This window comes from Populus nigra, chromosome 4 (genome assembly GCF_951802175.1).
Source record: "Populus nigra chromosome 4, ddPopNigr1.1, whole genome shotgun sequence".
Taxonomy (NCBI): Eukaryota; Viridiplantae; Streptophyta; class Magnoliopsida; order Malpighiales; family Salicaceae; genus Populus; species Populus nigra.
In genome coordinates, this window is record NC_084855.1 from 20,530,796 (window position 1) to 20,544,324 (window position 13,529).

At 31.8% G+C, this 13,529-nt stretch overlaps 1 protein-coding gene and 1 long non-coding RNA gene across 5 annotated transcripts; both read right to left on the minus strand.

Moving 5' to 3' along the window:
- Nucleotides 1–155: 155 nt before the first annotated feature.
- On the minus strand, nt 156–5,599 carry LOC133691407 (zinc finger CCCH domain-containing protein 18-like). 4 transcript variants are annotated; one of them, XM_062111898.1, is made up of 8 exons: nt 5,394–5,599; nt 3,051–4,005; nt 2,787–2,972; nt 2,504–2,683; nt 1,309–1,385; nt 1,035–1,205; nt 824–941; nt 156–629 (listed from the first exon to the last, which is right to left on the minus strand). In XM_062111898.1, exons 2-8 carry the CDS (start codon nt 3,989–3,991, stop codon nt 557–559), a joined length of 1,746 nt encoding a protein of 581 aa, XP_061967882.1. In that variant the 5' UTR covers nt 3,992–4,005; nt 5,394–5,599; the 3' UTR covers nt 156–556. The 4 variants fall into 4 exon arrangements, with proteins under 4 accessions (XP_061967882.1, XP_061967881.1, XP_061967884.1 ...); XM_062111897.1 differs by having other exon boundaries at nt 1,309–1,388; XM_062111900.1 differs by having other exon boundaries at nt 2,787–2,954; nt 5,394–5,597.
- A 6,420-nt stretch (nt 5,600–12,019) lies between these two features.
- Nucleotides 12,020–13,175, minus strand: LOC133690813 (uncharacterized). The gene is made up of 2 exons (XR_009841509.1): nt 12,267–13,175; nt 12,020–12,085 (listed from the first exon to the last, which is right to left on the minus strand). It is a non-coding gene; the product is annotated as an uncharacterized LOC133690813 (long non-coding RNA).
- Nucleotides 13,176–13,529: the final 354 nt, after the last annotated feature.

The window sequence follows — 13,529 nt, forward strand, 5'->3', positions numbered from 1 at the left end:
AAAAATATTAATTTAAAATAAATATAAAAAAAAAATCAATTCTTTTAAAAAAATCCTTAAAACACAAAAATAAACAGTTTGTCTCCCATAATCCTCGCTGCAGCATGCTTTTGTTTCTTTTGCTCTTTGTTCCACCAAAATTAGCAATTCTCATGTAAAATTCAAATTTTTCTATAATATATAAAACACAAATCTTAACGAAAATGAGCTGAGAAAAGAATTATGGGACACTGGACAGACTATATTACATTTTTCTTCTAGAAACCAACAAGCTCTGTAGCTTGCTTTCTGTGATTACATTAATTAAAAAAGAAAAGAAGAAAAAGAAAAAGCTCGGGAGCCTGTCACATATTAACTTCATGTATCTGTCATCTTTGCAATCTCCACCGAGTAACATGGAGAAATCCTAGTTTATCTCTCCATCAGCTGGTATCTGACCGATGACGCTCACGTTCAGGTAATTTTTTCTAAGAAAAGAAATTCATTTTGTCTGAAACCCTCGAAAATGGTCTTGGAATTCAGTCCTCTAACTCTATAGTTCTTGTGTCTTCTTCCTCTATATAACTGTCGAAATGCCACTCCCTATTGCAGATGCAAACGGGCTCTCAGGAAGATTAACTCCTTGGTTGCTGCGTGGGTTCAAAAACAAGAAACCAAAGATCCATATCAGAGATTCAGCCTTTTTTTCTTTTTTTTTGCGTGGAGAACTGAGATGATCTAGTTCTTCCCCGATAAAGCTAGTCACTGCTGCATTTATACAAAGTTTCTATTTTTTATGGCCATTAATTAACATTATATAGCACAAGATGCATATCACTTGTACCTATCCTGGTCACTGCAACTGGTCCTTGTATGCCTATGCTTTTCCTCACTTGTGGAACCATTATTCAAAACATCAAACCAGTAATTGAAATGCTCCGCGGACGAAAACTCTGCTTGTTCTGCACAGGTTAAGCCGTTAAGCAAATAGGTTAGGGCTTATAATGTAATCAAGGCAGGCAACATTAGAACAAAGAAGCCGGGGTATTATAGACCTCCTGAGAGCTTCAACTCATCCATAGAGTGGCCGAGGAAAGAGTGACGATTCAAGGGTTTAGGAGCAAAATGAAACTCTGAGAGACGCCTTCTCTCAAGTTCAACTTCCTGCTCATGTTCCTCCATGAGCTGCTTCCTGAGTGATTTTGAATTATCACAAACTCTCCGCGCTACAAAATTAGCAAAGAGAGAGTGTTAGCTATATAAATGTGATGGTAAAGTGAAGGATTAAACTGTAATGGGTAAGCGAGAGAAATCAAGGATTCTGCTCACCTGAGTGAAGCTCGGAATCTCCATCCATAAAGTGATGGCTGTGATAGATAGGGTGCTGCATTTTCTCGCTGTACTTCCTGCTACAAAATTCTCTCCAAACTATCAACCTCAATTTGAAAAATATACATAGCAGATAATCTTAGCATGAGGGGGAAAAAAAACAAAAAAGTTTGAGATTAATTTTATCGACATCTTAAAAAGCATGTTCATGTTCAGGGGATAATCACTTTCCATGAACTTGAGAAACAATGCAAGAATGGCCAATCATGCAAAAGTTACATGCTTTCCTTATTCTAAGAAGCACTCCAAGTACAGAACACAAGCACTAGACTCTGTCAATAAAGGAACAAGAGCCAGCTGGAATCATATTGTGTTTTTTTTTATATATATAATGTTGATAATTGCAAGAGAATAAAAGGAGAACAACAAAGTCAAAGCATCACGAAGGAGGTGACCCATTCAAGCTGAAATTATTTTGCTTCTAACAACAGGAAAGGTGAAAATATCTAATATTTCATAGATAGGGATCCAACTAGGCGACCTCCATGATCGGTGGATCATACAAAATAATGGGCCTACTTCATTTGCAGTTTCACCAATCTCTGGAGACTGGGGAAAGAAAAAAGGATGTTTTAGAATTAGCAGACTACCAAACCCACAAAAGCAAACCATTAAGTAGAATGAAAAGAAAAGGTGCATTATACGCGTGTTTTTAAAAGTGTTTTTTGTTTGAAAATGTATCAAAAATAATATTTTTTATTTTTAAAAAATTATTTTTAATATCAACACGTTAAAATAATCTAAAAATACAAGAAAAAAATTAATTTGAAATAAAAATAAAATAAAATAAAATAAAATACTTTCAAAAAAAACATTTTTAAAACACTATAACAAAAGGTCTCTTGGAAAATGATTGTGTTAGGGTACATTATAGAAGCTAATTATGGACATGATAGCTGAAAACGACAGGAACGTAACTACACATGAAGAGATAATGAAGTTTAAATCAGTCACAATGATTCATTCAGAATCTCTTTAGCCATTTGGGGTCAGCAAACCATCCAGCAATAATTACTTGTCTGAAATCAAAGACATGATAATAATTAGGCCAAAAGGAATGATAAAGGCAGAGGCTAAGCACAATACTGTAGTAGCAGATAACAGGGTATCCTCCAACCAAACCGGGAATATCTACCTGTCAATAAGCCTTGATTTTTCCCTGTAGGGTTTCACAAGAACACGAGCCCCGCAGACATGATGAGGATTCCCCTTTGCTAATATTTTCTTAACAGTCTCTGCAAAAACAAAAGTCACAAATCCAAACATCCTCTTCTGTTGGCATGGAATCCTAACATCTTGAACAGGCCCAAAGTTGCTACAAAAACAGAGGATCAAGACAAAATGGAACGTCTTTAACAAACAGAACACAGGGAAAAAAAAATGCAGGATTGCCAAAATAGATGTTCAAATATGCTAACCTAAAATAGTTAGAGACATCTTGCTCTGTAAAGGTACTCTCAGCTGGAAAGGTAAGATAGATCTGTCTAGAACCAGCAACGATTCCACCAGGATCGTTTCTCTCACCAGCATACTCCAAGTATTTTTGGACGTCTTCTGCCAAAATCACTGAATGCTGCCCATGAGGCCTGTCCCAAACAATAAAACTTGAAAAAGTGACAAATCCATGGAATCAGATAAATTTAAAGGGGTAAAGAACATTATGAATATTTCACATATTGTACCTGTCAATGAGACGAATGCTGTTCTTCAATCGAGCTAGGAGCTTTGTTAGACTATAACCTGCCTTCCCATGTCTCTGGCTCTCCGTAAGATACCCTTCCGCCTGCAGCGTCCTCCCATACATCTCATAATACATCATTGGTAAAGAGGCAATCGAAACTGGCACCCCTCTTCTTGATTTCAAAAGCTCGGTGAGCTCCAATTCAAGCTTTTCAAAAGAGCCAGGTGAGACAACACATTCTTCGTTTGCAATCTCATTCAAATTTGAACTGAAAATCTGAGAAAAGCTTTCTGGCATGGGATGGCCATGGAAATACCTACAGTTGTTTCCATGTTTGCAGAACCCCTTAATGAAGTAATGGCAAATCTTAACAGGAAATTCAGGCAAGCTTGGAGACCTTCTGCTAGTCCTAGGACTTAATGCAGGTTCTGGGTAGATGTAACTGCTAGAAAAGTCAGAATTAACAAGCTCTATCGGATCATCCAAAGCAAGGAACTGCATTTGGTTTTGAATCCGATAATCTTCAGGAACCATTTCTGAGTACCCTGGTGGAGCAAAATCCAAGTTGTGTGTCTGTTGCAGGTCACCAGTCAGTTGAGCATCCCGGAAAGAACCTGCAGTCCTAACCTTTACTGGAGAGAAAATTGGTTGTGATGAAACTGTGGTGTTAGGAATGAATTGCTGTGGAACATCTGAAACAGGTGACGGGTTCACCTGAGAAGGCGAAATTAGATTTAGATCTGGTATTTTGTTTAGCCCCAGATCAGATTTGGCTTTGCATATCATAGCATAGATCAAATTATCAGGGCTAAAGGCCAGCCGGATCATTTCTCGTTCACCATGGTTTTGTAACAGAATATACCCAATGATCTTACCAACGAATTCAGGCTCAATCACCTGAATTCTATTGTACACAACTTTTGTGGACTCCGAAAAATCCATTCAAGTTTTCAACCCTGAAAAAACAACACAGTAAAGACACAAATGACAGGGTCAGCAGAAAATACATTGAAATACTGTTAGCATTTCAAATTTGTGTTGTCACGAATAGAGAATTAAGAGGACAAAGACGAGTACAATTCCTCTACGAACAGCAAGTATAAGTAAAAGCAGATCTAACACACCACCAAGAAGATAACAATAACAATAAATACAACATAATGCCAGCAATTTAACCCTGTTATGGATAATCTATAGAAGAGAAAAATCACAGAAAGAAAAGAATTAGTTCTGACATTATCATTTCCCATTTTTCCCCTTGTATTTACTTTGTCAATAAAGAGGCTTAGCATGTATGCCAATCAAAAAAGCATAACCTGCAAGATATTGCCAGAAAAAAGAACATGTTGACAGCAAAACAGAAAGGAAGAAATGAGCAGCAACATCAGCAAGAAATACTAACATTCTGTTTCTGTATTTATCATAAAACAGAACCATTTTACGTAAAAGAAAATCGCATAAAAGTTAACCTTCCACCATAACACCAAGACATTACAAACTTTTGCATTTACAAAAGAATCTGAAAATTCCTTCGTTGAAAGAAAGAAAGAAAGAAAGGAGAAAACAAGAAGAAGAAGGAAGAAGAACCTGAAAAATCAACGCAGAACATTCTAAATATTAGACATGAAGAAATTATGGAAATTCAAAAGGACCCAATCAGAAACATCATTGAGGAGAAACTGTGACAAAAACCTCAACCTGTTTATCTCATTTTGACACCAAAAAAAAAAAAGATTTATTAACAGTTTCCGAAAAGAAATCCCCTCCCCCCCTTCTTATTTTCTCCCCACTAAAAGAGAACTGAACTTAATTATCAGTCCAAAACAAAAACACAGGAGTCAAAATACGTATTTTAATATAAAGCCAAAATCTCAAAGAACTCGTATCCAAACTCAGAGATATTGAACAATACAAGGGGAACGAAAAGCAAAGGAAAAATAAGAAAAAGATTCTGATTTTCTTCTCGGTGTTGCATCTTACCAGCCAACTTCAATACCAAACTAGTAAAAAAAACGGAAAAAGAGTTACAGAAACAATAAAATAAACCAGAATTAAAGTTCAGCATATTATCACAAAGCCACTGGAACCAAAGTTTTGACGCATTTTAAAGAAAAACGAACGGCACGTCCGAATTGATAACAATTCACCATCTAAAAACAGAAGTAGAAAAAAAGAGAAAAGAAAACCAGCCTTCGAAGCCAGTTTTTTAACACTAACAACAGAGTTTTGAAACATTTTGAATAACTTGAACTATAATTAATCATTTACAGAGAGATTTTGCGACCAATTTTTTATTTTTGAAGAAGAAGAAGAAGAAGAAAGAGGAAGCAAAGATCTAACATACCCGCCAAAATCTAACAAGCTTCTCTGTGAAAAAAAGATGGAAGAAACAAAGTCAAGCAAACCATCCCAAGACCTCAAAAACCTTCCCCTCCTTCTCCATGTCCAAGGTCGATTAATCACTCTGCCTCGCTTTCTCTGTGTCCGTGTGTCTCATTTCTCTGTCTTTCTTCCCTGTTTATTTTTTTTTGTTAGTTTTATCTTCTTCTCTTCTCTCTCTCTCTCATTCTCCATTCTCCACAAAAAACGACACCATTTTCATAAAGAGCAAAATGACAGAAAGGATAGTGCTTTTAAAGGGCGCCTTGTCTTTAGTTCAAATCAACTCTCTCTCACTCATAAATACACACCCGAGATTATTTTTTTTTAATGATAAAGTTTAGAATTAAAATATATATATATATATATATATATATATATATATATAACTTTAAAATTAAAAAGCTTTTTTTTCTTGATATATCTCTTAAAAAATCTAACATATTCTACAACTGTCAATTCAGAAAAAATTGTACGCATTAGTTTAGATATAACATAAATATTTTAGTGTTCTAAATTTAATTTTTATTATAAATATAACATAAATATTTTTTTTTGTTAACACTATAACGTTTTTATAAATTTTAATTCGAAATAAATAAGATTAATAATTTATGATTAATTATTATAAATTATAAATATTAAAATTATTATTATAAATTATTGTCTTGATTTTTTGTGAAAAATACTTATAATTTTGAAGTGTTTTTTTTATTAAAATTAGTTTTTATTTTATGAACAAGTTTTCCAATTTTTCAATAAAAAGGAGAAAAATTGGAAATGAAAAAAGAAAATATTTTTTTTCCAATGAACACACATTAAGTAGTTTATTAAAATGGGCAGGACTCCTTTTTACTAGGACAAAAACACGCAAATAAAAATGGGATGAGTTTATATTATGGTCCCTCAAGTTTTTGTACATTGTTAAACAAGTGTTTATACTTTAATTTTGTGCATGTTAATCCTCATCCTTTCAATACGTGGCCACTTGTGGTCCCTTCATCCGCTTAGGTTTGTACATATAGACTATAGTGACACAAAGCAGGCTTATAATGAACATTTGCTCGAAAGAGGGATCGAATGTGACTAAAAATTAAAAGTGTGAGGGTTTTTGTGCCCAAAATTTAAACATAGGAATTGATCGGCGAAGTTGAAAAACTTGAGGGACCACAATGATGAATTTACTAAATAAGAAAAAAAATTGGATTTGGTGGCACTCTGATCAGCGTTATGAGTATAGTTTTAAAACCCGGTCCAACCTGACGGGTCGATCCAGAACCGGGGATTCTTTCACCCTGGGGTTGGAACCGGGCCGGGTTGAAAAAAAAATATGGGAAGGAAAAATCCAATGTGATCCAGTGACCCGGTTGACTCGTCAAGATCCGGTTAAAAACTCGGTTGTAATCCATTGACTTTTGTGTTTTTTAACTAAAACAATATTATTTTGATTTAAAAAAATTAACCAGAACGATCCGGTCAAAACCCAAAATCCAGGTTAGATCAGGTATAAAAACTACTAGAAACATGGCCCGCGCTACGCCGCGGGTCAATTTTTTGTATAAAAAATATCAAAAAAAAATTAAAATCTAAGAGTGTTAGCTCTTTCTACAAAGGTATACCTAAGAGCATTAGGTCTGTTTACTACTTCTGACCCAAAAGTTATATTTATAATATTAATAATAATATTAAACTTGCATAACCCAAGTGTAAGTGAATTTAGTTGCAACATCAAACCCGGAACCGTGGATATGAGTCTGCTTGCAAGGTCTTATTATAAAAGTGTGATAATTAAAATGGAAAAAAATTTAATATTACAGAATGAAATTAAAAAAATATTAATTGAAAAGAAAAAAACAATAAAGCAAAGCATCATTCTGATGAATAGTGCTTTGCAAGGAGGGGTACAATAAAATCCCCTTATGAGATCACAATAATCTAATGAACAGTAAACAAAACAAATCATAAAGTTTAATTTTTAATCAAATCAATATTAAAAGATGAAATTGAAAGAAAAAAATTACTTAAGAAAAAAAAACAATTTGAATCAACTGGTTTAACCCGTCAAACCTGAGATTCGTGTCATGAAATTGAAAGAAAAAAAGATTGATATCTTTTAGTTATAGTTAATTACAATATTTAAAGAAGAAATTGAAAGAAAAAAACTAATAAAAAAAAGAAAAAAAATCTGAATCAACTGGGTTAGCCCACCAAATCAGGTTAACCAATCAAATCTAGGATTCGTATAATGAAAGTGTGATAACTAAATAGGAAAAAAATTAATATTAATAAACTAAAGTGAAAAAAATATTAATTAAAAAGAAAAAAAGGAAAAAAAAACCTACAGGAAGAAAAAAAACTAATAAAAAAACATAAAAAAATCTGAATTAACTGGGTTAACCCGTCAAACCAGGTTAATCCGTCAAATCGGGGATCCATGTCATGAAAATTTGATAACTAAATAGAAAAAAACTTAACATTAACAAAAAAAAAAAATTCATTAAAAAAAAACAAAGAAAATAAACAGCTTAAAAAAACAAAGCAAAATGCAAAAAAAAAAAAGAAAAAAAAAACTGCTTAAAAAAAACAAAGCAAAAAAACAAAAAAAAATAGTTCAGCATTTCACTATTCACTATGAACTGTACTCGAAAAAATAATTAATTAAAAAGAAAACTAGAAAAAAAAATTTGGGTTAACTCGTCAAACCCGGAACCTGTGTCATGAAAGTCTGATAACTATATAGAAAAAAATTTAACATTAACAAAAAAAAAATAAAAAATATATATATTAAAAAAACAAAGAAAAATACATCTTAAAAAAAAACAAAATAACTTAAAAAATTATAATTACTCAATATTTTACACTGTGCAGTTTTAGCTATTGTTATAATTATAATATAATAATGGTTACGAGAAATACTGTTTCGGAAATATCTCCGTGGCCGAACGTTTTTAAAAAAACATGTGTATCTCTCTTGTGTCCAACGTACTCTGGGGGTCTAGCTGAGGTGGCAAATCTGTGGTGCAAATAATTTTACCAGTAAAATAGTACCATGTCCGTTGGACCCAGCTTGTTTTTGTTGTTTAGCGCTAAAAACAAGGATTAAAAAAAATGAGCATGTTTTTTTTAAAAAAACAAAACTGGTAAATTAAAACAATTTTTTTAAAAAATGATAAAATAACGTAGTTTCTATTTATCTAGATAAAAAATTATAACGTTTAAATTTATTATTATTCAAAAACATGACATTTTAAAAAAATTATAAAAGGAATTACACAAATAATAATAAAAAAATAAAAGAGATGAGAAATAACAAAAAAAGATAAAAAGATTTCAAAAGCACATCAAATTTTCGATTACAACACAAACAATACTAGAAATAATTCAACAATATCAAAAACTGTGATTAATATGTGTTATACTTGTCACTCAAAAGTGTCGATCAATTTACTTGTTTTTGATAATAAAGTGTAGCCTATCCTATCACTATTGATGATTTTTTTAGATTATTTGATTTATCTCATTAAATTTTTTTTATTATACTAATAATGTAAGAACCAAAGTTTTGTTGTGCTTTAAAATCTCTTTTTTTATTATTTTTTTTTCTTTCTCTTCTCATCATAATTTGTGCAGCTTATTTCACCTTTTTAATGTCATGAATCACAATAAGCAAAAACAACCAAGACACAAGCTGCTGTTTTTGCATGAGATGGCAAGCATGCAATCATTTATGACACACGTGTACATGATGACCGGTTCTGATTTTGTAGTACATTTCATCTGCGTATGGTTTTTTCTTCTGTAGGTGGCCCCATATCTATTTGTGAATTTGCATGTCTGCCACGTGTCACAGGTACTTGCTATACGGAGTGTCTGTAAGTCTGTAGCTCCAACTACGAACAAGTTGTTTTTCTTCCTTAAAAACAAAATTAGCAATATCGAGTTTATCAAGTGGGCTCCACAACATCCGTGGCAGTGTCTTATCTAACAAATATGGGCCCCACCTTGAAGTACCAGTTCAGTTCTCCGTGATTGGTGGTTATCGGATATCTTGAACAGAAATAGTAAGTAAATAAACTTAAAATATGTATTTTATGCATGAATTAATTAATATATGACTTGAAGAATAATTTTCAGTTTTTGATCAATTTAAGAGATTTCTATTTTACAGGTTACTTTCCATGCCATATTTAAAAAAAAAGATAGAAATATAAAAATGGTAAAAAGTTAATCGGATAAATTAATAGTCGAAACGGTAAAAAAAAAAATAGTTATAGTGAGAGTATCCTATTCAACCAGCTAAAAGGAGCAATTTTAAAATGCAATTTGATTGGACTAAAGGAATGTAGTAGTATTTAGATTCACAAGGAGAGAAAGAAGGTTGGAGAGTTTCAGTTATTCATAAGAATTGGATTTTCCGTTGAGTTATCCGGTAATCTTTCAAATTTCAGATCTTCTTCCGGGTGGGTCCTTCAAGTGCTAATAGTTAAATTAAATTATCATTTTCTTTTTCTATTTATTAAATTTTATGATACATTAAATGTTATCAAGAATACAATATAGTAGATCAACTGATTAGATCTTGAGTTTGCTTCCTGATGATTACAGGTTCGAGTTTTTTCAATATCACTGGAGGTTTATATGATCGTTAACTTCAGGATCCAAGAGATTAGTCGAAATGCGTTCAAGCTGACACACCCACATTAATTAAAAAAAAATACAAATGTGCTCCTAATGTTACCTTTTCCCATATATATATAACTTCACCTTTTTCAAATACAATCCGAAAGGAATTTTGCCTTGTTGAATAAAACTGATTAAAAAATACTTTGTTGTTAAGATTAAAAGGAACAATAATATACGATGATTGTTATAAATGATATCTCGACAAGATAAGTATAAAAAAATGCAAATAAAAAAACCAGCTATCAACAAATTAAGTGTAAAAAAAAAATACAAATAAAATAAAGAGATACCATCTAATTTTATAGTAATTGAAAAGCTAAGTGTAAATAAAATACAAATACAAAAAACAATTATTATTTAATTTTATGATAACTAACTAATCTTTAAAGATTTTTAGTAAGGAATTGGTTATGCTAAATAGAAAATTATATCGCTTTAAAACATTCTATTATCTAAAGTGAGTTGGTTTTTGTTTGTTTTTAATAATAAAAATATACATAATATGATTACAATTTGCTTAAATTGATATGTCTGTTATTATTTTCAAAGGTTAAGGACTATTAAGACTAAAAATTTTGATTTGAAATCCACACTTAGTAATCTAATAAGTGTTTGGAAATGCGGTTGTGAGTTTTTAAAAAATTAAAATTTAATTTTTGATAAAAATTAATTTTTTATGTGTTTTGGATCGTTTTAATGTATTGGTCTCAAAAATAATTTTTTAAAAATAAAAAAATATTATTTTAATGTATTTTCACACAAAAAAACACTTTAAAAAATAACCGCAACCACACACTAAACATGCCTGATGAATTTTTAAAATTTAAACATTGAAGTCAAAGAATAAGAATAGTATACGAGAAATTAGGTTTCGGCTCATTTCTTTTGATTTTATTCTAAAATAAGCTCGAAGATCAATAATCATACTTGATGGAGCCTAATGGAATAGATTCACACCATATCAAGGAAAGTTATCCCAACACCCAAAAATAGATTCATGTATATTGGCATAAAAATCACATAACAAATAAATTGTCATTTATTTTTTATTTTATATATTTTAAATATTAAAAAGCCACGTATTAATGGTTTCTATTAATCACTTGTCAACCTCCTTTAGAATGTGTTTATTTTTTAAATAATTTTTGTAGTTATGATTTTAAAAAAATAAATTAAAAAAAAATGTAGTTAGGTGTAGTTAATTGGATTTAGATACATGTTTGGTGAAAATTATGGTTAAGGTTTATGTGCAGTAAAAAACATGTATAAAATGTTTGATTGTGGTGACTTTTCATAAATGCTTTTTACTTGAAAATGTATCAAAATAATTTTTTTATTTTTTTAAAATTATTTTTGATATCAACGCATCAAAATAATATGAAAATACAAAAAAAATTTAATTTGAAGTAAAGAAAAAAATAAAAGAATTTCAAATTTTGAAAAAAATATTTTTTAAACACAAAAACAAACAGAATTTTACGAAACTCAGTTAAAAAAACATGTAAAAACTATTTCACAAAAACTACACTTCAAACTAAATTTTTTTAATGAGCCCCACAGTATAAAACGCAGTTTGGTGTATTACCAAACACTTAACTTTGTTTTTTATACCGCAAACACAAAAGCTATGCAACAAAACCACAGAAAACAAAAGGAAAAAAAGATATAATATTTTATCATTCCTGTGTAAACATCCTTAAACGAGGTCTAATAATAGTTTATTTATCCGAGATTGACTTTATAAATAAATAAAAAAAACAAATATTATATAGCAAACTCGCAAGAAAAAAGGGGCGCCAATGGAAAAAAAATAAATTGAAAACAACTTTGAATGTGGCAAAATTAAGTTGACCGTCAAACAATTGTTATCCTAGATTGCTTTGTAGATGACCAAAAAAAAGAAATAACTTGCAAAGTGATGGATTATTTTTATCCATACAAAACCCATTCATGCAAAATCTACACAATTCAAAACTATTTAGATGATAAAAGTTTGGGATCAAGAGATTTGCTCTAACCCTGTGGTTACTTATATGATGACCACTGGAAGTTTACATAGTCGTTAACTTCAGGGTCAGTATGATTAATCGAGGTACACGCAAGCTAACCCGAATACCCATATTAAACTAAAAAAAAAATTCTACACAATTCAAACATTACAATTCACAACATGTTAACATTTACATGAATAGAAATTTGTTCGGATTTGAAGATGACCTTCGAGAGCTGTGGGAATTGAGCGAAAGCCGCTGGAAATTGACAAGGCAGCATTGACACGTGAAGGTAACGCGCAGGTGCTAAGCAGGCGCATGGAAGGGGTTGTGTGATTTGACGCGTATGCTTCACACTCCGCTACTGCAAACTACAAAAACACCATAAACAACTCGATTGCAACCTCCTAGTTTACTTGGTTCATCCATCTGCGCTCGCATGGTTGTCAAAGTGGCCTGGTTCGTATAAAAAAGCTACTCCGAGAAGGGACGTGACATGGCTGGGAGTGGGAGTGATTGATTCCAAGCCGACTTGGATGATCATTATTGACAGTGGCTACGAGGATGAGAGGGTGATAGAATGGCTTGTGGAGATCGGCGTTTTTCTCGGTCGAATGAAAATAGTTGATTTATGGTGGAGGTGGACCTCTTCTAGGCTGTTAGTTGAAGTCCGTCGAGGCTGAGGAATGTGGTTGCTGCTGCGTTGGGAGAGACCGTATTGTATGGAGGACGGGATGAACAGTGACGGCTAGGGTTTGTTAGGGTTTTCCAAAAAGTGATCTTAGCTCAACATGAAACAAAATAATTTCACCAATTAAACTCAAAACATAAATAAAATAAAATAAAATAATTTTATTAAAAAATGATTATCCTCAAAAGAAAAATAAAATAACTTATAATAGTCTCGTTGAGATGCAAGTATGCTAAAAAAACAAAATAATCTTATCAAAAAACAACTACCTTCAAAACAAAATAGTCTTATCAAGAAACAATTATTCTCAAAATAAAAATAACTTGAAATATTTTCATTAAGGAGTGACTACTCCAAAACAAAAATAAAATAGTCTCGTCAAGAGTCGACTACCCTATAAAAACCAAATAAAATAGTCTCATCAAGAGGCAGCTACTATCCACCATAGTTATTAAACCCGGATCGGCCTGGCGGGTCAACCCGATAGCTGGACCTGTTCGGGTTAGGAGAAAGACTAGTAAATGTAAAAAATCAGCAAGACCCGGTCGACCTGACGGGTTGACCCATAACCCAGGCAACTCGAACAAACCCGGATAAGACCCGGCGTTTGTAATGCATAAACTGTTATTTGTGAAATCAAAACTCGATCCATGAACACTAATCAACCTAACATTTAAATCCCGTAAAAACTAACAGATCTGAGTCAAACTTGGAAACAAAACACATAAAACTTAAA